The 25,933-nt window shown below is 42.0% G+C and overlaps 1 protein-coding gene across 12 annotated transcripts in view; it reads left to right on the plus strand.

Moving 5' to 3' along the window:
- The window catches only part of ATXN2 (ataxin 2), a 51,240-nt gene that overhangs the window by 23,195 nt on the left and 2,112 nt on the right, over positions 1-25,933 (plus strand). For 2 of the 12 annotated variants that reach the window (XM_051785707.1, XM_051785708.1), the window contains exons 10-22: positions 214-423; positions 2,797-2,979; positions 4,492-4,680; positions 5,386-5,493; positions 6,404-6,474; positions 7,166-7,473; positions 7,803-7,866; positions 7,983-8,135; positions 9,062-9,128; positions 11,075-11,259; positions 11,854-11,986; positions 21,554-21,699; positions 22,925-23,152. In XM_051785707.1, the coding sequence (XP_051641667.1) occupies positions 214-423; positions 2,797-2,979; positions 4,492-4,680; positions 5,386-5,493; positions 6,404-6,474; positions 7,166-7,473; positions 7,803-7,866; positions 7,983-8,135; positions 9,062-9,128; positions 11,075-11,259; positions 11,854-11,986; positions 21,554-21,699; positions 22,925-23,152 (2,045 nt within the window). The remainder of the gene's footprint in view (positions 1-213; positions 424-2,796; positions 2,980-4,491; positions 4,681-5,385; positions 5,494-6,403; positions 6,475-7,165; positions 7,474-7,802; positions 7,867-7,982; positions 8,136-9,061; positions 9,129-11,074; positions 11,260-11,853; positions 11,987-21,553; positions 21,700-22,924; positions 23,153-25,933) is intronic. The other 10 variants (XM_051785709.1, XM_051785710.1, XM_051785711.1 and 7 more) reach the window with 9 other exon arrangements.

Raw genomic sequence — 25,933 nt, forward strand, 5'->3', positions numbered from 1 at the left:
AAAGGGTTAAACGTGCAAAATCATTTTGTCATATTTTTACTTTTTTTTTTTTTTCTGTTGACCTTTCCCCCCCCTTCCCCTTCCCTCCCCCAAACCCCTAAACCCCCCCTTCCCAACTCCCTCCCCCCCCCCCCCACCCCAAGACCCCCCCAACCCCCCATAATTTTTTTTCTTTAGTTTTTATACTTTCCTTCATATCATTTGTTCTGTCAGGTGTTCCCTGGCCATCGCCTTGCCCATCTCCTTCCTCTCGCCCACCTTCTCGCTACCAGTCAGGTCCCAACTCTCTTCCACCTCGGGCAGCCACCCCTACACGGCCGCCCTCCAGGCCCCCCTCGCGGCCCTCCAGGCCCCCGTCTCACCCCTCTGCTCATGGTTCTCCAGCTCCTGTCTCTACTATGCCTAAACGCATGTCTTCAGAAGGTACAATACCACAATTTGTTCATGGGGTGTTTTTTTTTTTTCTTTTTGGTTTTTTTTTTTTTTCTCGTTTGTCTTCGTTTATAACTCCTCCGTGAGTTTTAATTGACAAAATTTGTGGTTTTTTTATTTTTATTTTGGTTTTATTTTTTTTTTGTTTCCTCTTCATTACTTAACCTATAATTTGTGTTTTAACTTTAGTTGATCAGACTTGTTTCTATTAACCTTTTTTGGTTTTTTTTTTGTTTGTTTCGTTTGTGTTAATTTGAAGAGCTTTACAAAAACAAAAACAAAAAAAAAGAAAAGAAAGCTGTGAAATTTCCCAAGTTGGTATGAAATTAAACTCAGCTTTGGAAACGCTGCTCAGTGTCTTAACTTAAGCTACAGCAACATGCAGGACCTGATAACTTTAGAGAGCATTTCTAGGACTAAAATTTAGGATATATTTAGAAATATATATTTAGAAGTTTCCATTTGGAAATTTACATTTAGAAATTTCCATTTGGAAATTTTCATGTAGGAATTTACATGTAGGAATTTACATTTAGAAATTTAAAAATTAGAAATTTAAAATTTAGGAATAAATTTAGGACTACTTTTATTCTTATTTTCTGACTATAAATTTATATAAAATATCAATTTTAATACAGCTGTTCCACAAAAAGCAGTTTCAAATTTAACTAAAATCACTGATTTACCAACAATAATAATGAGTATGTAATAATAATGAAGCATGTAAAACAGCCAGCAGTAATAATGATAAGAAAAATTCTGGATTCAGAGAAGTACACTGTGGAATGGGATAGGATAAGCTGCTTCAAAGGTGAATTTGTAGGGAATTTTTAGGTCTGTTTACACCGATCAGAACAATAAATCAACTCCTTAGCAGTCAATAATACACAGAGAAGGGCTGACCTGTGAGTCTGTGGTAACTGTGTGCAGAATTATCTGAACTAAATCTGTCCTGTCAAGGTACAATAATGATCCCGTTTTACAATTTTTATTTAAGTGCAGTTAAATAAACCCTGCACAGCATTGTTTAGCAAGCCTGGAAAATGCAAACTGGTTCTGTGAGAGAACAATCATCCCACTGACTGAAGCAGTAACACTGTTCTGCAGCCTGATAAATGCTCAGGGTGGTCCATGACCAAAAAGTGGATGATGGTCACGTGTCTGGCCTCCTGTTGTCCATTTGTTACGGCTTTTTATATAGTCAGATACTGAGAATCCACCTGCAAACTCAATTATTTTCTTAGCCCCTGTGGTTGATTTGTCAGGCCTGCACTGAACTGCTGCTTACTGCAATGTTTAATTCCTGCTGCCAAGAGATTATTGCTGGGAAATGTGTATTCTTTAAAATCCTCACCTGTATATAATTTGGATTGAAGTGTACTTGAGATTCATGGGTAAAATAGAGGCTGATGTTTAAAGATTATGTAACCAGAGAGATGCTTCATATTGTAGAACCTTATCTGAAACCAAAAAGCCATTATCTGAACTTTTCCCTATTATTGACCTACATTAAAAATGAAAAAAAAAAATAAAAATCAGCCATATCATGTTTTGTTCACAAAGTTTTTCCTTTTCAAGTATCAACATTTGAGTCTGATCTGGTAAAGAAAACGTTTGTTAGGATGTAAAAACCGTATTGCTGCTTAGAGTTGAGCTTAACTATTGTGTGGCAGCTGCAGAAGCTGTTCAGAATTCCTGTACTCTCCTGTGGCTTTGGCTCCTGGTGTTAAACATGCATGACTTGAACCTTGGGACAACAATCACTTGCTCAGTTGCAGTTTTGCTGACTGGTGAATGAATTGTGGCAGTGGCTGCAGCCGCTGAGCCTCGGTGCAGAATGCCCTGCTCAAATTGCCCCGGAGCATCGCTCAGCCCGCGGGGACTGGAAGTGGTTGGGATCACTGCCCACCTGACAAAAGCACTGGAAATTTTTCATTGGAATTGTGCTTGTCCAGGGCGAGCTGGGCCACCAACCCTTATGGCTTGTCTTGCACTAAGCACTGCTGGGTGCTTGGATTCAAATATTTGAAATGCAGGACTGGCACACCTGTTTTGAGGCTGATAAAGCTTCTAAATATCCATTCAGAGCTGGCCTAGCCAGGTGATGAGTGTTGGCAGCCTGGCTGGACCAATGGCTCGGCCTTTTTAGTCTGGTGGATCCCTGGTTCCAGTCGATGTCAGTGTAAATTGCTTGACTTTATTACTGAATTACTGAGAGTTATGAGATGAAATCCAGGTTTGAAAACCACATTGTATGTTTTTGAGAGTTGTGAGATGAAATCCAGTTTTTAAAGCAAGATAGTATGTTTGGATACTCCCAGTGCCGGGCTTCACTTACTGTGTGGGTTGTTTTTCTTTCCCCAGGGCCTCCACGGATGTCTCCTAAGGCTCAACGGCACCCTCGAGGTCACAGAGTCTCTACTGGTAGGGGTACAATTTCAAGTGGCTTAGAATTTGTATCTCATAATGCACCTGGGGAAGCATCTACTGCTGCAGTGGCACGAGGCAGCCCTTCAGGTGGGACGTGGTCATCAGTTGTCAGTGGGGGTAGGTAAAGCTTGGCTTATTGCAGATGGCTTGCAGGGGGACCTTAGAGTGGGAATGCTCAGCAGAATCCTGCCTTTCCAGACAATTCAGGCTCTGAATAACCAAATCCTGGGCTAACTTAGCTTAGATGAAAGTGGGAGAGGGATGTTCCCAGTAAAAGAGTTGGTGAGTTGGTCCTTCAAGTGCAGGATTGTCCTAATTGCAGGGCCAGGTGGTGTGTGAAGAGAAAGGGAGGAAAAATGTGGGAGTTAGTTGTTGAAAGGATTAATTCTGAGGAGGAATTAATACTGGAGGAGGCAGGAGAAGTTAGATACATTGCATGGCATCACTGAGTTTGGTCAGTGGCAGTGTGGCTGGGCTGTGGTTTTTTGAAGGAGGTGTTTGCATAGAGGAAGGCTGGTGTTAAAATGATGCTCAAGTTGAGTTGGATATATTTTTCCTTTAGAAATTACATGGATTTTAAGTGGTGATGTTGTTCTTGTCTACTGTAGGAGCAGCTGTAGTCAGTGTCTCCTTTTTTGAATCAGTTAATGGGGTTTTTTTGAATATTTGACTTTTCAAGCTCAGTCTTCTGACACAGGCTCTAGTCCAGAGCTTTTAGGTTGAGGCCATGTTATAGTGGGCTGTGAGCAGCTGGGTGTTTCCTTGGGCAGGTGAGAGACAATTTGGTCCTTTTTAGATCCTTTTTGGGTACTTCTTAGCAGTGCAGAATTCTAGGGGAGTGTAGTGGGAATGCATTTTTCAGAAGGAAGGTATGAATTAGACCCACGTAGACCTGTTGCCTTGTGGAAAAGATTTTAACTCTTGTGTTCTGGCATTATTTCTGATTCATCTTTGCTCCCCACACCCCACTTTATATATTATTAACATGCAAGTAGGACTGTTAAACCACTTACCTCTCTTTTTCCTCACTCACTGGGGGTTAATATGTGACATAAAGCGCTAACTTGCCACAGTGGGGTGAGCAGGAAGCAGGAGGTTTAAACAACTTGTTTAAATTTCTTATTTAAAGAATATACAGCTTTCCTTGCTGCTCTAACACAGGGGCAAAAATATACATCAACTATTCCTTTTTTTCAATAGGCTGTGTTGTTTTTTTTCCAGCTGGCAAACCTCCAAAAGAGGACGCCGGAAAATGGAGGGGTTTTTTCAGCCCTTTTAAAAAAATGTTTTACATCTGGTTGTGTGGAGACCTGCCCACCTTTTGTGTTCTGCCTGAAACTGTGTTAATGTGAGCTCTTGTAGTTGTACTTCTGGGGGGGGCTGGGGAGCATTTTGCAGCTTCACAGTGGGACTGAGAGGGCAGTGATGTGTATTAGGGGCCAATCTGCAGAGAAATCACCCCACTTATCTGAAATTCTGCGTTGTAAAGAACTAGGAGATGTACCTGAAAGGTAAACAGGTTTTCAGTTACTCTAAAAAGTATTTTAAAGCATGTTTTTAGCCATTTTAGAAACTGTTGAGCAGCTGAGGAAGCTCATCCTATAACTATTCTTTCCTGTTTGTTTCTAGTTCCGAGATTATCCCCTAAAACACACAGGCCTAGGTCTCCAAGGCAGAGCAGCACTCCCATGGGACCAGCTCTGCCTTCTCCTCAGCCTGGTACTATTCCCACTGAATCTGTTGCCATGCCTGTTCCAGCTGCCTCTCCTACACCTGCCAGCCCTGCATCCAACAGAGCAGTCACCCCTTCCAACGAAGGTAGGTTGCAAATTCTCCCTTTCCCTAATCCCTGACAAGGAATTTGCCTTGAAAGAGCAAAACTCCTTTCTAAATCATGGAAATTCTTGGGATGCATTTAATTTTACTGTGAGTTCCCTTTTTGTCATGGTGCCAGCTTGAAACTAAGCTTGGAGAGAGGCTTTTTGTTGAGTCTGTGCTTAATTTCTTGTGCCCTTTAAGGAGGATGGGCTTACAGGTGTCTGACTTAATTGAGAATTTCCTTTTTCAATCTGAGTTCTTGGCTCTTTTCTAATTTAAAGAATCATAGGCCACTGGTTTCAGAGAGTATTTTGAACATAGCAAAAATAAGGGGATAAAACCAGCATTCAAGGACACAGTCAAATGTGTAAGAACTCTCAAATGGTTGTTGAATTCTGTCTGAAGAGCTTGGACTTGAAAATAATTTACTCTTGGTTTATAGTTTGTTCAGCCTAATCAAGGTTTGGTGTATGATGAGAGGGATGAGTTTAGCTGGGACTTTATAATCTGACTTAAAGACAGTAGGGTGAGGAAGGGGGAAGGATGATCCTCCAGGCACCAACTAGGTAGCAGAAAATGTGTAACTTCAAAGATTTTTGGTTTTTAAGCTAAAATCAAGCTTAATCTCTCATTTTTATCTTACCATCTCTCTTTGGTCATTTTGAGTTGTATAAAAGACAATAACTTGGACCATTTCTTTTCCAGCTAAAGATACCAGGCTTCAGGACCAGAGGCAAAATTCTGCAACTGGAAACAAGGAGAATATAAAGCCAAGTGAGACTTCTCCTAGTTTTCCTAAACCTGAAAACAAAGGTTTGTATCCAAAGCTTTTGGTTGTACTTGAGTGCTGTAGGAATTCTGCACACTAAGCCTGCTGTACTGGCTGCTTTAGTTGGCATTTTTAGGAAGACTTGGAAACAATCTGGTGCTCTACAGCAAAAATTTGGTCGTGCAGTTGTCAAGTGGCAGGACTACAGTTTTAAAGGTTGTTTGTGACTCATTCCATCAGCACAAAGTGTAGAGATGCTCATGTGGATGGTGTGATTTCCCTTGGTTTTTTCTTTTTTTTTTCTTTTCTCTCTTTTCCCAGCTCACAGAGCTGGTTTTTAGCTGCCTTTGGACTGAATATGTGTTTCTACTCAGAGCTGTGCTCACAAGAATTGTGAGCATCATGACCAGCACAGTTTTTCTGACTGTGCATCTTCCTGTTATGCCTTAGATTTGTTTTTTAATGCAACACTGCTTGTTCACTGTTCTCAAAAAAATCTTTTCACATTCTTGAACTTGGAATTGTGGATTGATTCAGGTTGGAAAGACCTTTAGGATGGAGTCCAGCCATAAAGCTCACCTTGAGCAGTGTTTCTCCTTTACTTGCTGTGTTTTGAAACACTGGCAGTGTGTGTTTGGGGGGTTTTGTTTCATTTTGCTTTGTGTTCAGTGAGTTCTGCAGTCCCTGCACCTCAGGGCTTCTGCCTTGGTGTGGTGCATTAGAACTAAAGATAAGTCAGTTATGTAATGCTGTGGTTTCAGAGTGTTTCTGTCTGCTCATGGAATTGTACCAAATTACAAATGCACTTATATCACTGTTTTTCATTTCTATATATGCAAACATTACCTTTCTGCAAACTTAGTAATGTGTAGGGGTTATATATAAATGTATATATGTATATTTATATTTCTTGTATTAGAAATGCCTGGACAATGTTGGTCTTATATTTGGCAGGTGTCTCTCCAATTGTTTCAGAGCATAGAAAACAGATTGATGATTTAAAGAAATTTAAGAATGACTTTAGGGTAAGTTTCTCTATGTTGATTGTGTCATAATTCTCATATGCTTCCAGATTATTTTAATGAATTGAATATACTACATATGTTAACATGTCTCTATACTTGTGCTTAATTTATGAAAATATCTGTAAGAATTCATGCCAGATATTGGAAAATCAATGCTGACTCTTGCTGGTACAATTGCCTAATACCCATAAATGTGAATATTGACTGTACACTGAAAATAGGACTTGAAACCTTTTTGATCATTAGGTACAAATAATTATCACACACTCCATATGGAGGAGCTGTTGCAAAATTAAATGAAGAGTTTTGCTGAGGAAAATTGAAGATGAATTCATATTACTTATTTCCTAGCCATAATGGTTTATTAAATCAGGTTAACTTTTCAAGTGTTACTGTTAAATCACAGCACAGATGAGTCCAGAGGGTTGTCCTAAGCTTTCCTGTCACTCCCTAATCAACATGTGGGTCAGTTGAATGGCTGAACAACTTCTTTCTCAGTGCAGGCTTAAACATTGTCAATGTTCATGGATTTCTTTCCTAGTAGAAATGGAAATGTATGTTTTAAAAGGTCATTTCCAGATGGTTGAGGCCTGTGGGACTGTATTTTACTCTGTGTATGTGACAGCATTAGATTGTCTCTCCACAGTTCTGTATATCAATTTACTGAATATATTCCTTGGGTTTTTTTCAGTTACAGTCAAGTTCCTCTTCAGATGCAGTGGATCAGCTGCTAAACAAAACCCGAGAGGGGGAAAAATCAAGAGATGTAGTTAAAGAAAAGACAGAATCCACCCCTAAAGAATCTATCATAGAACCTGGCAGTAACACCAACTCCAATGGTGGCAGTAGCAAACCCAATAGTCCCAGTATTTCTCCTTCCATAAGTAACAGCTCTGAGCAAAAGCGAGGGCCTGAGGTGACTTCCCAAGGTGTGCAGACATCTGGGCCTGGAAGTAAACAAGATAAAGAGGATAAAGAGGAAAAGAAGGATACCTCTGAGTGAGTAATTATGCCTTTTAGAATAAGCACAATGTTATTAGCATTTAGGCTTGTGTAGAAAAAGCTGGTGTGAATGCGTAATATGTTGTCTAAAAGCTTATTTAAATTTTTCCTGGCTCACATGAGCTTTAGCATCAACAACAGGAAAAATTTATAAATAAGTGTAGTAAGAGTCCTGTCAGTAAGAGTGGTTTTTTGCATGTCATGTGGTGTTTGAGTTCTCAGAAATCTGACTCACAGATGGAAATGAGGTATTTCTTACATTATTAATTGCAGATATGCTCATAAAGGAATAATGCCAAACTTAATGTTTTGTTTTTTATGTTTAGGCAAGTTAGAAAATCAACACTTAATCCTAATGCTAAAGAGTTCAACCCTCGATCTTTTGCTCAGGTAAGTTGTTTGATGCTGTTTGATGCTGCCTTTGAGTAGACCTTGATAAGCAGAGCTTTTCCTTGGAGGATACTCAGACTAACCTTGCCCTGTGCTTTGCTCAACTCTGTTTGTAGCCAAAACCTTCTACTACACCAACCTCCCCTCGTCCACAAGCTCAGCCCAGCCCCTCCATGGTGGGTCATCAGCAGCCAACCCCTGTGTACACTCAGCCTGTTTGTTTTGCACCAAATATGATGTACCCGGTTCCAGTGAGTCCAGGCGTGCAGGTAAAGTGCTGCAAACTCCTCCACACTTCACAGGAATTGCCAGGAAGTTGAGAAGACTTGGGAATCATAGAATGGTTTGGGCTGGGAGGGACCTGAAATATCATCTAGTTCCAACTGAGGAGCTCTGAGTTAAAACAGTGAAGTGGTACAGCTTGTATTACTCTTGTAAACATAAATGAGATTGTTGTTAAGTTTTAGCTGTGTAAATACTGACTTTTCCCAGTGCTCCCTCAGTCAGGATGTTCAAATAGTCTCAAACACTTCTGAATTCCAGCAGCTCCCATTTGGTGTTAATCTCTAAGCACAGTCTCACTCTCTCTAAGCTTTAAGCAACTGTTTCATTGTCCTCAGCTTCCAACTGAGTCCCCACTAGTTTCTGGTTGTTGTGGGGATCACTGGGATTTCAAATCTAGCTCTGTTATCATAGAATATCCTGAGTTGGAAGAGACCCAGAGGGATCATCCAGTCCAACTCCTGCCCTGCCCAGGACACCCCAACAATCCCACCCTGTCCCTGACAGCGTTGTCCAAAAGCTCCTGGACCTCTGGCAGCTTTGGGACTGTGACCATTCCTTGGGGAGCCTTTTCAGTGCCCCACCACCCCCTGGGGGAAGAACCTTTTCCTGAGATCCAACCTAAACCTCCCTGACAGAGCTTTATAAAAAAAAGCTGTTACAAAGCTGTTTGATTTAGTCCACTGCTTGCAGTAGTAGCGTTACTTGCCTGGTTGTTGCAAACCATATGGTCTGCGTTGTTTGTCCGTGCAGACTTACTGACAGGGGTCCAGGAAAACCTCACAGGTTAGGCAGAGTTCACTAAACCATGTAACAAAATAGAGTAAAACACATCAAAGCTGAGTGGGGCCCCCACCCCAACACACATTGGCTTTTTAAAGGAATATCATAATTTCAATTTCTTGTGTTTCAGCCTTTGTATCCTATTCCCATGACGCCCATGCCAGTGAACCAAGCCAAGACATATAGAGCAGGTAAAGGTGAGAATAATACTGCCTGTTTGGTTCTCAGTCTGCATGCAGCATGGAGAGATTAGAGCTGTTTGTGTGCTTTCTAATCCATGTTAATTTGTTTTCGATTGATATTTTAAATGCTATTTTTAATGAAGGGAAGTAAGTGGAAATACTAATGGATTTTTAGATAAACTGATTCAGCCAAAACAGGCTAAGTTTGAGTTATGGGGAGTTGCTTGGTTTGGAATCTGATTTGACAAGCAGGAAAACGTCTCTGTTACTTGGAGCATTAGGGTAAGCTGATCATCTCCTATATTTCATAAATATTATAGGTTTGTTTAAAGGGAACTTCTATACTGATTTACAGCACTGAATGGTGCTTTAATAGAGGGGTTTTGTCAGCAAGCAAAGTCAGTCTTTCTTCAGGAAGAGTGTGCTCTGCTGCTCTTCTGGAAAAAACTCACTGCTGGTTCCAGTTTTTTCCTCTGCGTTCCTTCTACCCCAGTAATGAACAGCTGGACCAACAATACTGTGTTTTTAACAAGTGACACCCATGGCTGTGGAGACAGAACATGTGGGAGATGCTCCCTGTGCAGTGCAGAGAAGGAACAGAAGAGTGTTTTTCTAGTCCTGTTTCAGGAAAGGCTCTAACTCTGCACAGTTCATTCCTTCTTGCAGTGTTAGCCAGTGCTTCCTGAGCACGGGATCCAGTGCTGCAGCTCCAGTCACTGGAGGGGGAGATTGTTTCCAAGAGCAATCCTGCTGTTCAGAAGCAAACAAGTGGCCTTTATGAATGTAGGGAAGACAAACCCCTGCAATGTATTTCTGTGTTAAAACACAGTAACTTCACTGTGAAATCTTTTCATTGGTAGCACTGTTTTAATCAGAAGTACATTGCTGAGTACTCATTTGCTGTGTGAGGCAGCTCCAATTCTGAATTCCTTTTTAAAGCTCCAGTATTTTCTGCATATCCATCTGTGTGCAGCATAGCCCTGAGGGAGCTGCCTGGGTTACAGCTCAGTGCCTTTATGCTGTTCAAGTTGCCTCCTGTATTTACTTCTTTCTATTGTTGATTTGCAGAGTAAATACAACCATCAGTGAGTGAATTTACTGACATCTCCTTTCCTCTCCCTAAGGGGTCTGGCTACATTGCCCACTGCAGTGGAGTTTACAGGTGCTTGGGGTAGTTTAGTTAGTAGTTGCAGCCTGACTGCAGGAGGCTGGAGCTCTCCTGGAGCTCACCTGGAGCTCTCAAGCCCAGTGCTTTGTAGGCTAAATTAGTTTTTTCCAAGCTCCTCACTGCTGTGGGTTGGGTGGTCACTTACCAGGATGGTTCAGGCAGTCCCACACTACACTGCTATGCTTTTTTCATCTTTTCTTCCCTCATAATTATTCCTGCTCCTCTTCTTATAGGTTGTCTTGTCCCCTTCAGTGTTGTCTGTGACCTAAAAGTTGCTTTCTGCTGTCCTGAGGGGTAGCATAGAGCTCAAAAGATGTGAATACCTCAAATTGTGCTTGCATGGAGACCTTTATTTTGCTCTCCTCAGCCATAAACATGAGTGACTTTAACAGACTCACATTTCCAGTTGATGGAACAGTGGCTGAGTAGTTCCTATAGAGGGTGAATTAAGCCTTTTGAAGGGGACAGGATCAAATTTATTAATGTAGGTATCCTGATATAACCTTTCTCTTCCATTACTGATTCTTGTGAGTCTTTCTGTCCGTCCACCTTTCTTTCCTCCTTCCTTCACAATAAAAGCAGGGCTGGGTTTGTGGCCTGATATATGGCCCAAAGGCAGTGATAAAAAACTCTTTTTCATGCTGTTCCTTTTTGCTAGAGCCCTAATAGATGGTTAAAGATGAGGGGTGAGGATATTCCACGTGGTCACAGTGACATTATAGTGTAAAACCTTTCAGGAAGATGATCATTCTTCATCCTCTGTTTCTAATGTGAGGAACTCTTTGCTTTTTAGTACCAAATATGCCCCAGCAGCGGCAAGACCAACACCACCAGAGCACCATGATGCATCCTGCCTCTGCAGCAGGCCCTCCAATTGTAGCTACTCCACCTGCTTACTCAACACAATATGTTGCATATAGTCCCCAACAGTTTCCTAATCAGCCTCTTGTGCAGCATGTGCCACACTACCAATCTCAGGTAAGAGTCTTTTCATGGACCTCATCCATAAAACCAGAAATAATGAAGTGGCTCAGACCTAAATACCCCTTTATGTCCTGTCAAAAGTCACTCTGAACAGTTTCTGGGTTCTGGAGCACACTTGGGGGTCTTGTAGAGTGCTTCAATTTTAAGGTCAGAACAACTTCTAAGGTCATAAGAAATTCTCAGGACAACTTAGAAGTTGACATTTATTATTGATGCAACTTTCTAGCTCTTTGAAGAATTTCTTTAGGTCATGGCCAGCACATCTCCTGGTTAAGTGCTCTAAAAATAACCTAGTTGGTGGACTCCTCTTATTTGAAAAGCTTTTAAATATACATATTTAAAATGTGTACCTGGATAAATATACTGTGTAATACCTAAGTTTGCTACATTATTAGAGTTGCAAAAATTCAATATGCCAATTTTTATCAGTTTCTAGGCCTTAGATTTGGATAATCCCAGCAGCTGCTCTGCACTCGAGTAAGGCCGAGCTTTTGCCCTTTCGAACATTGCAATTGTTTAGATGACACGAGTTTCTTTGTGATGGTTCCCCAGCTGATGTCTGCTTTTTTTTTATCCTTTTGCCTGCAGCATCCTCATGTTTATAGCCCTGTAATACAGGGCAATGCCAGGATGATGGCCCCACCAGCACACGCACAGCCGGGTTTAGTATCTTCCTCTGCAACACAGTACGGTGCGCATGAACAGACACATGCTATGTATGGTAGGAAACGTTTTGTGTTATATGTAACTTTTTAAGTCCTTACCTTGTGCAGGGATGTACTTAATCTCAGCCTTCAAACATGGGTATCATTCAGTAGATGTGGTTTATGTTTCATAAGCTGATGAGCCAAGGCATTGAAAGCTGAGCCAAAGTGGTTCAGATGAAAACTCAAGTGTGCTGATTTCAGTAGGAGGCCAGTGACCAAGATGAGATTTCAACCTGGGAGCTGCTAAAGAATATCTGCTGAAAGAAGTTTGTTCAAGTTCTCTTGATGCTCTTGATCCATCACCCCTCGTTTGTTTCTTGATGATAATTAGTACTTGTTTTATTGCAAGGCTATGACCTCAGTTTCAAACTTGACTTTAGTTCTGGCAACTAGTGAAATGCTGTCTTTATGATACTACTGGCATTATTAACAGTATGAACTCTGCTGTTTAAGCAAAATAAACCATGTGTTGCTTACCTTTCTTTTTTGGTAAGTCAAGACTAAGTCTATGGAACAGCTCATGTGTTGCTCTGACTTTGACAATTAGTCTCCAGCATTATCAGATGGGCATATTTCACTTACAGTGAAGTGCTGAAAATGTGGGTTACCTTGTGACAAAGTAAAATGTGCAAGAACTTCTAAAGCACTATAAATGTATGATAAATCAAGGCCCAATTTGGAGGAAAAAAAAACCTCCCTGCAAAACATGCTATTGAAAGAGGTAGAGTCAAGGTTGCTAAAGGCTTGGGAATTGTCATAAAATGTCAAAACAGCAGATGGTCTCTTGAAAACATGGCATTTCAATACTTGTTATAGCATCTGAGGAAAAGTTTTATTGGGTCACATATATATTGACTTAGATTCTAATAAAAGATTTTCTGTACCTTTAGACATCTCTGTATGTTTTCGGTGCTTAGTTTTACACTGATCCTTAATGCAAGTCCACGATGTGTCATGAAAACTTACAAAGTAAGAATCTGGAGTTTAGTGTGAAATGAATTCTGACTTTAAAAAATGTCTTACCCAGCTGAGAACATCCTGTCAGATCTCTGCAGTGGGATGGTAACGAGAGTTAAGAAATAAAAATAACAGAGAGAAACCTTTTTTTGACGCTTGGAGGAAGAATTTGAGCTCATTTGTGCTGAAGCTGAAATGGAAGTTACTTGTAGAGATTAATCTTTCTCTCACAGGTCCTTGCTAATTGTATTACTTTGATCTTTTCAACTCTTGTGCTTGAGGTGTCCATGTAAACAGATCTTCTGTTTGCTTTTTCATTAGATTAAATAGAATTCCGATAAAGTGAATGATCAAAGGCTTTCAGACCTTTATTGGTGAAAACTCTCCTCTCAAATTCTAATTAAAATAAAACCAAACATGAGATAATCGGAGATTTGATTGAGAATGGTTGCATGTGACTCCCTAGCAATTGTGCACCATCCTTATCTTCTGTAATCAGTGGGTTCTACAACATTGAAGTACAAGCCCCTTCCCTTGACTGGCTTTGATCAGATGTCTGAATAGTTTTTTCACTGATATTCTAATTTACAACTGTTAGATCTCATTTTGTGTTGGTTTTGCAGCTTGTCTGTTGTAGGTATGTGACTACCTACCAGTGCAAACAACTAAGTTGGGTCAAACTTGAGAATTCTTTGGTATTTCCTTCCATGTAATTAAATATTCCTTTCCCCAGAGCACGTAATTTAACAGAAGTGGCTTGTCCTCCTGTGCTCTTTCAAGTAGCTACTTGGTGACTCTTCTAAACATTCTCCCACCTTCCAGTAAATGATGAAATGCTTGAAATTTTTGTTACTGAAACCATTCAACCCAGCTGGATCACGAACTCTGTAGGATACACTTTTTTTTGTGTTTGGTGAATATGAGTTGAGTCAAATGCACCCTGAACCCACCGAGGTGACAATTACACGTGGGATGACTCCTGATGTTCTGCAGCACCGTTTCAGTTCAGATCTTTGCAAGTCTTCCATGTGCTGAGAGCTTGAAGACCTTGCCCAGATGGACTGTGCTTCCTCAAAGTGTGTCCAGCTGTGACATGTTCACTCCACCTTCATTTATCGATATGTGAACACTTGGGAAAATGCAGGAATGCCTGAGGTGATAAATCTGAGCTGCTTCTGGAGTCCGTTGCTAAAGAACAACATGCTGGAATTGTTCACATCTGACTGAGTGACTATGAGAACATATCCATAACTTATGTTCTGTGTTTTGGGAAATTTAAGTTTACCCACATTTGAACTAAATACACCCATGCACTTTGATGCTGGTCCTCTCTTTAAAATAATTTGAAAGTACAGAATAACAACTCCCTGAGAAACAACCGCTACTGCTGCTTTTGATTTCTGGAGCACTTGCTCAAACAATTTCCCTTTTGGCTCTTTAAAATTGCTATTTGATTTTTTAAAAAATATATTGCTACCTATTTTTAACACCTTCCCCCCATTGATACCAGGATTCAGTGGGCCATGCTGCCCTTTTAGCCTTCAAGGTATTGGTGCTTGTTTGAGTTAATTATTGCAAAATTCACTCAGTTTTTTTCCTGCATATGTGGTAAAGAGAAGATGTTTGCAAGGACAACCACTCTGAGATGTGGGGTTGGGGGGCACTGCTTATCAACTATTCTTAAAGTGTGAAGCGTTTTGTGGTAAGATCTGAAACTCCACCTTCACTAATGGTTTGGGACAAGTTGAAAGTCTGTGGCAAATAGTAACAACCTGCCAGCGAAGAGAAATCCCTGTTGATGCATTAACCTTGAAAAATTTGGGGGTTGTTTTCCTTCCTGTCGTGTGGAGAGATGGCTGAATCCGACATCAGTGACCTACACTTGTTGATAAGCACTCTTCCATTTTATGGAAAAGTATTTTTGTCTGATGCTGTTTAATGGGATATTCTTGCACTTCTGGGATTTCCTTGCCAGTCGTTCCAGTGTCACAACCCACTGTTGACAAGAGAGAAGCAGAGCATGGTCCCAGTAAATCCAGCTAAACACAGGATGGAGGAGTGTTCAAATCATTGGGTTTTTCCCCTCAAAACACAGTGGGGAAGGACAATGTCCGGGCAGCTTCTTCCCAGCCAGGCGATAACACGTCTGTGACACGGTTCAGCTCCGGAGCCATCCTTGTCCAGGGAAGTTTGCGGTGCTGGAGCAGAGCAGTGCACACACCCTTACCTGCCACACTCACCCCCCTGAACGTGGAGGTGTTGTTCTTACCCTGCTCAGCTGTTGGTTCCAGAACGTTCTGTGTGTCTGTCTCACAGCTGTTGGCTCTGTGTGGCCTCCCAGTGCCGCTGGTGTGGGGCTGGTGGAGTTGTTGGCCATGGTTTGCAGTTTGGTTCCTTGGTGTGTCACACGAAGACCAAACCAGTCTTCTGCTTCTGGTAGCAAATGTGGTTATCAAGTAAAGGGTAGATCTGTCCATACTTGTGTTAGTTTTCCATGTAGCTCAATTGTTTCCAGATAACTGCTGGAGTCCTCTGAAAAACTTAACTTTTGTGTTTAAGAACTTGTGTAAAACCAGACCTTGGTTTTATACAGATGCATTTCCTGTTTTCTGTGTTCTCATTCCTGTCCCCATTCTCCCTTCCCCTTTCCCCTTCTGCATATGTTTTACTGGTCTGGTGTTGTCTCTAACTTTATCTGGTTTCTGTCTCAGCAGTAGAGTAAATTCTATTACCCTGATAGTACAATGGTGGATAAAATATAAACTTCAGAGGATTCTCCAGGGACTAAGAGTGAACCAGTCACCAAAGGTGTCTTGGAACTGTTCAAAATGACAGTGCTATAGGTGAAAAAGCAAGGGGCCAGTTTCTGCTTTAGTGTAATTACATTTTAACCTTCTTATTACAGTGGACTGTAAGAGACCATGAATTGCCATAAAGTTTATTTTTGTCTTAATTAAGAACTGCAGACCTCAGTGTCACAGTTAAGAAGGAAGGCTTACTTGAGACTTGTGTTTCATCTCCACTCATTTGTAAAACTAAATATCTAGCTCTAATAGCACCTAAGTAAATAAATTATCTGCATGGTTCTACAGTCTTAAAAAAAATTTTAAAAATACCTAAAACTGACACTGACCTTTCCAGAGGACGGGAAGTATGCACGTGGCAAGAGGCTAATTTACCTTTCTATTTCCCAAATTCAGCATGTCCCAAAATACCATACAGCAAGGAGACAGGCCCTTCTTTCTACTTTGCCAGTGAGTTGGGTTTTTTGTACTAATTTTGATTGTACAGAAAAGCACTTTCTAAAGAACCAGGTGTTAAAGGAATGGGACGTGTTGAGGGAAGAAGTTTCCTTGCACCAAACCAGGGTGTGGAAAACACAGGAAGGTGCCTTTCAGTGGACAGAGGGTGAAGCTGATGGACAGATTTGTTCGATCACAGGAAACCGAGTTGTCAATTTTTTTAAAAATTCATTTGGAATATGGAATGATCTCTGAATTCACTACCCAGTCTTTTCATCTGCAGCCAGAAGTGAGCTGTGTTTGTGGAGGCGAAGGAATTCTTGGCTGTGAGGGTGGTGAGGCCCTGGCACAGGTCGCCCACAGAAGCTGTGGCTGCCCCATCCCTCTCAGTGTCCAAGGCCAGGTTGGATGGGGCTTGGAGCAACCTGATCTAGTGGAAGGTGTCCCTGCCCATGGCAGGGGGTGGGACTGGATGACCTTTAAGGTCCCTTCCAACCCAAACCACTCTGTGATTCTATAGCTTCTGACTTTTAAACATCACCTTCCCAAAAGGAGAAGTGTCTTGTGCCTCAGCTCTTTAAAAAGCTGTGACTCAAGTCCTGAGCCCCTGGGAGGAAATAACTCTAGTTGCAGCTGAGGTGAAGGAAATTTTCTGTAGAGCTGCCAGTGCAGGAGTGCTGGGAACAACTTTGTCATGACTGTGTGACAGTGACAAGATGAGTTCTCCTTGCTGAGGCACCTCCTCCTGGGCAGATGAACATGAGCAGTGATGTTTCCTGGCTCAGGTGAGGCTTTGCTGACCTAGATCACTGTCAGCAATGGGAGAGGGGCTGATGTTCTCCCAACAGACTGATCCAGCTAATCCAGACTCAGTGTGTGTGTCCTGGGAAAGGCTGATAACTATAAAACACTGCCTTGTGGGTTGGTGTCCCAATCATCAGTTTTGAGGGGGCTGGATTTGGGGGGGTGGTGTTTGCAGGATGAACTGTCACTGAACACATGGGAAAGGAGGACCTGCAGTCCCAGGGTGTTTTGTCCCTGCTCCTGTCCTGCTGTGAGACTTGTTTCTGTGTCCGTCTGCAAGTCCATCAGCCCGTGGCAGGATCTCTTCTGGATTTTTTGCAGTAGCTCATACAAGAGGGATGTGAGAAAATCCCCTTGTTCTCCAAAAGTCTCTTCTGGAACAGACTTCCTGTGTTTGTTGTGCCAAAATGTTCTGCCTGAGCAGGGGCTGGAGGTGCTGACCTGTCCTGTGTTCTTGGCTCTTGGTTTGGTGCACTGAAATCACTTGAATCAGCTCGTTCCTTTCATGGCTAATCTTTGAAGTGGAGTCCACTCTACCTGTGTAAAATGACTTCTTGAATTGTTTGTATTATGAAAGAAACATTTGCTATTTCTTTGCTTCCTACCATTCAGGTCTTTTAAATGTAGTTATCCTCACCATCTTACTGGCTCTGGCAATAGTTTGGAAGTTTTTTCACTGGTCAGTTCTTGAAAATAGGCTCTTCAGTGCATCTTTGGACCATGACCAGCGCTGACCACCATTGGCACCACTGAAATTCCTACCAGGAAAAAAGAAAATTACATGATGTGGTTTTCATGTACCCTTGTAGCTGGGAGTTCTGCCTGATTTCTGCTGCTCTGACCTCTTTTGATTTCAGCTCCTCCTGTGGGTTCTGTGGCTGACTCTACTTCTTGTTTGCCTCTCAGAGAAATGGGTGCACTTGTTAGAGCTGAATTGAGTAATTAATCCATGTGGTATTATTTCCCATTCCATGCCTGAATTGCTTTCCCTCACTGTCCCTGCAAGGTTAGTGCAGGGAAATACTTCAGTTTAGGAACCAACTTGATTAAAAAGGTGCAGAAGCGAAGCAGGTCAGCCCAAGGAGAGGCATTTAGGTGTAAAGGGTGAGAAAACCCAGTGTATTTGTGCTGGAATGAGCTGAGGTGACTTGCAAGGAGCTGGTTTCACCCTTCCAAGAGCTTTCTCCAAGCACTTTCTTGAATACTGGATGGCCATTTGGAAAATCTCCAAAATGCTGACAATTGGGGGAAAACATTGGATAATTGGTTATTAATTTTTTTTTTTTTTTTTTCACCTCCTATCTTGTCTTATTTGCTGTTTCATATGTGCAGTGAGCTGTTTGGATGACCAGGCAGAAATTCTTTTAAAAAGTCCCAGTGACAGTTCAGTTCTGGCTGAGCAGGTGAATTTGTCATGACTTTTACAGGACTCCTTTCCCAGCCCTGCTGGTCTCAGAGATTTCATGGGCTTGCCAAGAACTGTTACTGTTACTTGCTAAACATGGAATAACCCTCAACGCTGCTGGAATTGCAGTTTGAACAATAGTTTTGAACTCCCAAAGATCTGTGAATGCATTTCAGACCTGGTGCCACTCAGCCTGTTCTTGGTTTGTTTGCAGTGTCTGTACAGGATTTAAAAAAGGGCCCAAATAACAGTTTTGAAAGGCACTTTTAATATCGCTATTAAAACATAATTTGCAGCAGCATCTGAAGTGGTTTTAAGCTTGACAAGTTTGGTTATTAGAGTCATCTGTTAAAGACAAAATGGGGTAGAAGAGAAATTAGGGAAATAAATATTCTTTAGTATAAGAAATGTGGTGCTTCAAATGCAAAGCTGGGAATGAAATATTAGGTGGTTATGGAAGAGCTGCCACTGTGACAAAAACTTGATCCTCCTCCTGCTTTACATCTATTCTTCAGGGTGCTGTTTCTTGCTTTAACTGGTTTCTTGAGAGAGAAATTCCTCTTTGTGCAGTTTTATTGTAGAATGTATCCAGTTCAGAATAACTGGGTTTATTATTCTCTTGGCTATAAAGGACTGAAAGATGAATTGCACAAATGGTTTAAGGGAGCCCCACGTTATTTCAGGGGCTCTTAACAAGCAATGTGGGAAGGCTTGAATATCTTACAACTTGGAATTAAATTTCATCTACATTTTAAAGCCTCTTGAATGGAGTTGGAGTTAATTTGCAGTCAGCTCTGTGGCTCAGGCAGTGGGAGGATTGCTGGTGTAACGTACCCTTTGGCAAGCAAGTAATCTCTCCTTGCATTTACTTCTATCACTTTGACAGAGATAATAACTTTTGGCCTTCTTCAGAGTATGTATAATAACGAGGTTGAGATATTTTCCTCCTGAAGGAAGCCATAAACTTCATATTGTAAAAATGATCAGTGTCGCCATTGATAATTTTCATGTTATTGTAAGGAGAGATGTCTGAAAGTCAAGTAGGAGCATGGTGGGGATGCTGCTGCAAAATACATTTTAGTAGTGATAGGAAAAACTAAAAATACTTGGATTTAAAGCATAACAAAGTGCTGTGGCAGAAGATCCTGCAGTTTTGACAGTGTGCTTAGAAAATATTGAGGTGTTTTTGAAACCCCCTCTCAATCAGAAATGCTCAGAGTGTATGACTGTGCTTGTACACTTGGATAAGTATTTTAGGATCAGCTCCAGACTGCAGGAATTGAGTTCATCTGCATTAATAGCCTGAAACTGCACATCACTGTTGGGCCATTTGCTCGGTGAAGATTTAATAGAGCTTTCAAGGGATTAAGTTAAATGTGGCAGGCAGTTATTTTCTAAAGGAGGAGCCTTCCTAATGCACCGTACCGGGGAGAAAAATCTCAATTAGGCAAAAAGATACTGTCTGTATATATTCTGGTGAATTTGAATTTGTTAGAACTAGGATTTGTAAGAATTATAGCAAGGCAGACTGGAGGAAAACAGGTATTTGCACAGGGTGGAGTGTCAGGGCTGTGACAGAGCAGTTCAAGGCTTGCTTGTGCTGATACTGTTGTGCTTTCAGATGCAGCTACATTTTAGTCCATTTTTTCCATCCATCTTGTCTTTCATCCTTTGTCTGCACCCAGAGAGTTCTGGTTGTTATAAACTTAGAGCCCAGTACAGTGAAGCTCTTCAGAAATTCCCTGCAGGAGGGAGGTCACTCACTTTGCTCACCGGGAATACCTGGGACAGGGGGTTGCACTTGGGAGTTTCTCCCTGTGCCCTCATTTTCAGATTGGTTTATTAGGGCAAGAAAACCCCACTGGAAAAGCTATCCCTGCTTAAAGGTGCTTCACTGGCCATCAAGTTCTCATAGAATACAAACCCCATAAAAAAAAACTGTAACCCATAGACAGTCATCGTTAGTTAACTTCAGAACAACCAAAAGGTACTAAAGGAAATAAGAAGCAGTTGCAGGGAAAATTCAGGAGCAGGTTGATGGTTTTCTTTGACTGTTTTCTCAGTATTGTCAACAAAACTAGCCTTGGTCTTTTCCAGCTGTGACATTGGAGGGATCAGTGCCCATTGTCACACGCTGAAGTGTAGCTGCAAACATGGACTGGTTGTTGCACAAGAGTTAAAAGAAATAGAGAAAACATCTTCATTTTTTTTAGGATCTTGCTCTCCTATTGCATCCTTTGTGTTTAAAGGAACGCTTGCTGTCATCATGGCTTTTCATACTTCCTTGGATTCCCTCAGAAGTTCAAAAAAATACAATTTAGTGTGGCCTGTTTTGGAGCAGAACAGAGCAGGATCCAAGGAGGAACTCGTTGCTGCTGGTTTGTTGTTGGAGACTGGCACAGCCCTGGCAACACGTGTGGCTTCACTGGGGTGAAAGTTTTGTGTCGTTCAGTTTCTTCCTTTTTGGGAATTTTGTACCTTATTTGCTACTGTTTCAAGGAATGAAGAATTCCATGGCAGTGTTAGAAGCTCCCAGGATGGTGCTGATCCAGAACAGACTGATTGGCCTTGAGGGCAGAGGCAAAGATGTGTTATTTTAGTACGAGAAACTGGCTTCAACAAAGGTTTGATGCTCGAGCAGCCTCAGTTTTCTCAGCTATGATGTGTTTTCTGGGTGTCCCTGGAGCTCTCAAGCACAGAGTTTGTACTTTATGAGCAATTTCCAGAAGAGTAGCATGGTGAGGTTAGCCAGGTATAAGGCCAAAGACTTTTTTTGGATGGTGGAAATAAAAATGGCTCATAACACCTTTCAAAAGTATGTTTCAGGAAATCCTAAATTGTATGAAAATTATAAATTTGATCTTTGAAACTGGTCTGTTTGACAAAGCAAAAGACGAAATGCTGCTTTTCTCTATGTAGTATCTGTTACATTGTCAAACTAGGGAAGATGAACTGTCTAATTATGGTTATTTATAGACTTTCCTGCCAAACCAAACTACACAAAAGCAAGGTAAGATCCTCAGCTATTTGCAAGATAAATATTTTTTTTAGAAGGGGGAGGGGAGTATATTTACAGTCTGTTTGAGCTGTAGTGAAATCCTCAACTGCAGATGGTGACTTGATGAGGTGCCTGTCCTGTATCTGGTGTTAAATATCCTTCTTTTTCATCCTAGTTTCCACTGGCTCACTTGCTCAGCAGTATGCCCACCCTAATGCTACCCTGCATCCGCATCCTCCTCATCCTCAGCCTTCTGCCACACCGACTGGCCAGCAGCAAAGCCAACATGCTGGAAGCCACCCTGCTCCCAGCCCCGTGCAGGTAACAGGCTCAAACAGGACTGAATGGCTTGAAATTGTGTTTAATTGTATTTAAATTAATGCTCTGCTGGAGGGGATTGCAGCTTGATGTTAATATGTTGATTTTTTTGAGAGGGAAAAAGGGTAGGATGGAGCAGTTCAGAGTCCTCCCTCTTCTCAGGGATGAAGTATAGCTTGATCCGTGTTGGGATTAAGGAATGATCATAATTATGTCAGTGCTTTGATATGAGTGGAGTGGAAATAGTAGATAAATCCTGAGAAGTGTTTGGTTGTATTTTTGTCAAAGACAAGCAGCTGAAAACAAAATGGTCCTTGTGGTAGTGCTGCATTCCTTAATTCCTACTGGGAATAACTGAGCAGCTGTGAGGCACATCCAGTTCCATGGCTGCAGGTCCTCTTTCCTTTTACCCAGCAATCTGGGTTCTGTTTGCCAGACTCTTGCTCACATGACTTCCTAGTGCAAGGAGAATCCCATAATCCCAGGGTTGTTTGGGTTGGAAAAGACCTCTGAGACCATCAAGTCCAACCATTAACCCAGCACTGCCAAGTCCACCACTAAACCATGTCCCTGAGTGCCACATCCACCTAATGCCCACATTTTTTCTTACCCTCCTTAAAAATCAGAGTTTTTTGTGCTCAGCAGTTCCCTAGAGTAATGCATGACCCATATCCTCTGACAGCCTCACTATTAACTGCAAGTCTTGAAGACAGCCCTCTTTCACTCTGAGATCACTGGTTTTTCTCAAGACTAACTCACTTGAATACTTTCTGAATCAACCAGAAAAGTCATGTCTAATTTCCCCTGAAACAGCTTTTTAAATTAATTATTAATTGCTCTAAAGCAGCACTTACATTTCCATTTGAGCAATTCTAACACAAGTGATCAAACTGGAGAATAGAGAACCAACTCTATTCTGAGCACCAAGGCTGAGGGAGGAGGGAGCTCTGCGCTTGCACAGTTGTGGCACATCCAAACTCAGGTTTGCTGTGCCATGTGGTGGGATTGAAACGAGCCTGGTGGGATTGAAACGAGCCTGGTGGGATTGAAATGAGCTTCCTCACGACCATGGGTGGGTGTGGTTTCCTCACTTCCAGAGGCGTGGTGATCCTTAGATTCGCCCCTGATACTGAGAGCAGTTTTGCACCCCTTTCTCGTGGTAGTTGACAGGATAGATTTGTCTGATTTCTGAGGCATAACCTGAGTGCTCTCCTGTGTTTTTTTGCAGCACCACCAGCACCAGGCTGCCCAGGCACTCCACCTGGCCAACCCCCAGCAGCAGTCGGCGATTTACCACGCAGGTCTAGCTCCAACCCCTCCTTCCATGACGCCAGGCTCCAACACGCAGTCTCCACAAAATAGTTTTCCTACAGCACAACAAACAGTCTTCACCATTCATCCCTCCCATGTTCAACCTGCATATACCAATCCGCCACACATGGCCCATGTCCCCCAGGTAAACACAGTTTAACAACCTTCAAGACTTAAATGTCTTAATGCCACAAAGATTAGGACAAAAGTCGGGCCTGCTGAAGTGATTTCCATTCTGTCACCTCTCAGCACAGACTTACCTGTTATTGTTATTTAGGTTTCTTGTCTGTACATTGCCTTTATTTAGAGTTTGACAAGATGTTTGGACCTCAGCTTCCAACACCTAGTGCATCTGCAACTGTAGTTTAATGAAGACATCTTAAGCTGGCACTGCTACTGAAATAAATTGAGCTCCACTCCCAGTTCCTGGCTCCCATCCTTGTCCCTGCCCCACCATCCTGCTCACAGGACTGTTTGGCCATGCAGCAAACCAGGCTGGGGACATGATTCACGGAATGTGCCTCCCCTACCCCCCATTTTAGGCTGTTTCTTGGAAAATGGGTTCACTGCTCAGGTGCATGATCCCAGGAAGAGCTGGCATACAGAAAGGTTGGAGAGCTGAGTGCAGGAAGGCTGAATTGCTGCTTTTGGTGGCAGTTTTAGGCTCTGCATTGTAGGCAAATTTATCCAAGTACATCCAGAAAAGGATATTACACAGATTATTAGGGAATAGCAAGGCACTGCAGTGGGGGGGAGGTGAGGTTCAGTTCAGGTGACTGCAGGACAATCCTTGCAGAAGGAAAACCCTGCACATGTGTGTGTCTGTGTGTGGTTCTAAATGAACTGCTTATGCAGAAGATCCCCAAAGATTGCTGAGCAACTTAATGACAGTCCTTGATTCAGAATCAGAAATCCCCTTCTCTAACTGCTCTCTTTTGTGGTCAGCTTACTAAGGAAAAAAAAAAAAAGATTTGGGAGGGGAAGCACATGGTTGATTCATCAAGAGCTCTGTGTAAAGCAATGTTACAGAGATTTCCTGATGTTCAGTAAATCTCCTGGATCTAGTGTCCTTTGTCAAGGAATGGACAGTTAAAGCAGTAATTTGCCTGCAGAATTTCTTCTTCAGACCAAGAACTTGGTGTCTGGCTTCTGCCTTCTCATGCAGGTTATCAATAGTTTGGGATCTGCTGGCTGACTGTGATTAGGGAGGTTTGTCCAATGGGTCTCCAATCCCATGCAGAATTCTGATAAAACCTTTGCTTTGGTCCCTGGGACAGTCAGTTAAGCCAATAAATTAATAGTTATTTAGGAATTGTTTTACTGATGTTGAGTGTTTAGCTTTTTGATTCTTTTAGGCTTTTAATTTCTCTGCTTTTCTGGGAGAGGATGAGGAGAAGATGTCCAAACTTGGTAATCTTGCCACGTCCTCCCAGGCTCTGGTTTCTGCCAGAAACAAGACTCCTGCTCTGCTCTGGTGTGATGGCACTGCTGTGAATGCCTGGGTTGTGTGTGGAGCTTCTCAGCAGGGTCTTGGCTTAGGGACACATTCGGTGTCTTGCCTTGAAACATGAAACGTGTTTGGTTCAAGGACACGTCAAAGTAAAGCTGTACCTGAAATGTGCTGTACACGCCATGGCCAGGCCCATGGATGCAGGATGTGACCACTGCCTTCCTTTCTGTGTGCCAAGCACTTATCCAAACCACATTAAGCATATCAGATGCAACTTTGAGTCAGAGCTGCCTGCTCAGGCAGGATTTTTAGCAATCACAGACAAATCCTGCCTTGCCCTTGATTTTAACTGCTGCAGTCTCTTCTGTGATTTTTTTTAAGAATGAAAACTACAGTCTATAATCTGTGATATTTACACCAAACTAATTGACTTTCCCAATGAAGTAGTTCCCTCTAAAGATCTCTAGTGAAGGAATAACTACAGTTTAGTCAGAAATTTAAATGCATGTAATTATTCCATCGTGGGGAAACCAATCACTGGATTGTACAGTTTCTTATCAGCCTCATTTCCAGCTTCTAAACACCATCCTGAAGCACCACGTGGTAAGAATTCCAGTCAGGCCAACACAGGGGATCAATCCCATTTCCCTGTAGGTTATCAGATGACTCTTGAGCTGGTAGATATCTCACTTGAGAACCAGTTCTTTTAAAATTCATTACAGAGTTCTGTCAGCTGCCAATTTGCAAAGTGTTTGAGCCACAGCAGAAAAATTTTACCCACTGTGTCTTGACTCCAGCTGCTCCATGAATAGCTGCTCTATAATGATGCTCCTCCAATAGCATGTTTGTCAAAGTCCACATGGAGCCAGTCCTGGGAGGTATTTCTGTTCCACAGCCTGATCTTCTAAACCTTTTTTTAGAGCAAGAGTGAGATTTGAATTGCAGTTCCTGCCTTTAAAGGCTCCTGGAGTGCTACTAACACGTGCAAATCTGATAAAAGAGTTTGGGGAATGTCTGTGATGAGTCAAGTAACCCTTTTGTCTTTAAGAAATAAAATTCTGGCCACTACCTGCTATCTGTCTTTACTGGCATGGGAGACTTGTGAGGCTGCAGTTCTGGGATATGGTAGAAGGACAAAGCAAACCTTAGGTACAAATGGTGTTTTTGGGGGCTTTTTATTCCCCTGAGAGAGATCCACTGAGAGCTCTGAGTTCCATAATATTTTGTACTTTTAAGAAACTAATGTTTACTAGGTTTTTAACCCAAAAAATTAATGACCTCTAGAGTCATGAACTGCTCTGAGCTAAAGGACCCACCAAGTTCCTGAACTTGCTTGCCAGAGTTGATCAGCCTTTTTCTGCTGAGACTTAGCCCTGGTTGCTCAGATCACACAAGAACTGTGATGAGCTGAACTGGAACCAGAACAAAGGGATGAAATCACTCCTCTCAGAAGGACTTTGCTGAACAATGTGTGAG

This window comes from Manacus candei, unplaced genomic scaffold (assembly GCF_025592945.1).
Source record: "Manacus candei isolate 608988 ecotype Guabito, Panama unplaced genomic scaffold, ASM2559294v1 h1tg000020l, whole genome shotgun sequence".
In the NCBI taxonomy this organism is placed as follows: domain Eukaryota; kingdom Metazoa; phylum Chordata; class Aves; order Passeriformes; family Pipridae; genus Manacus; species Manacus candei.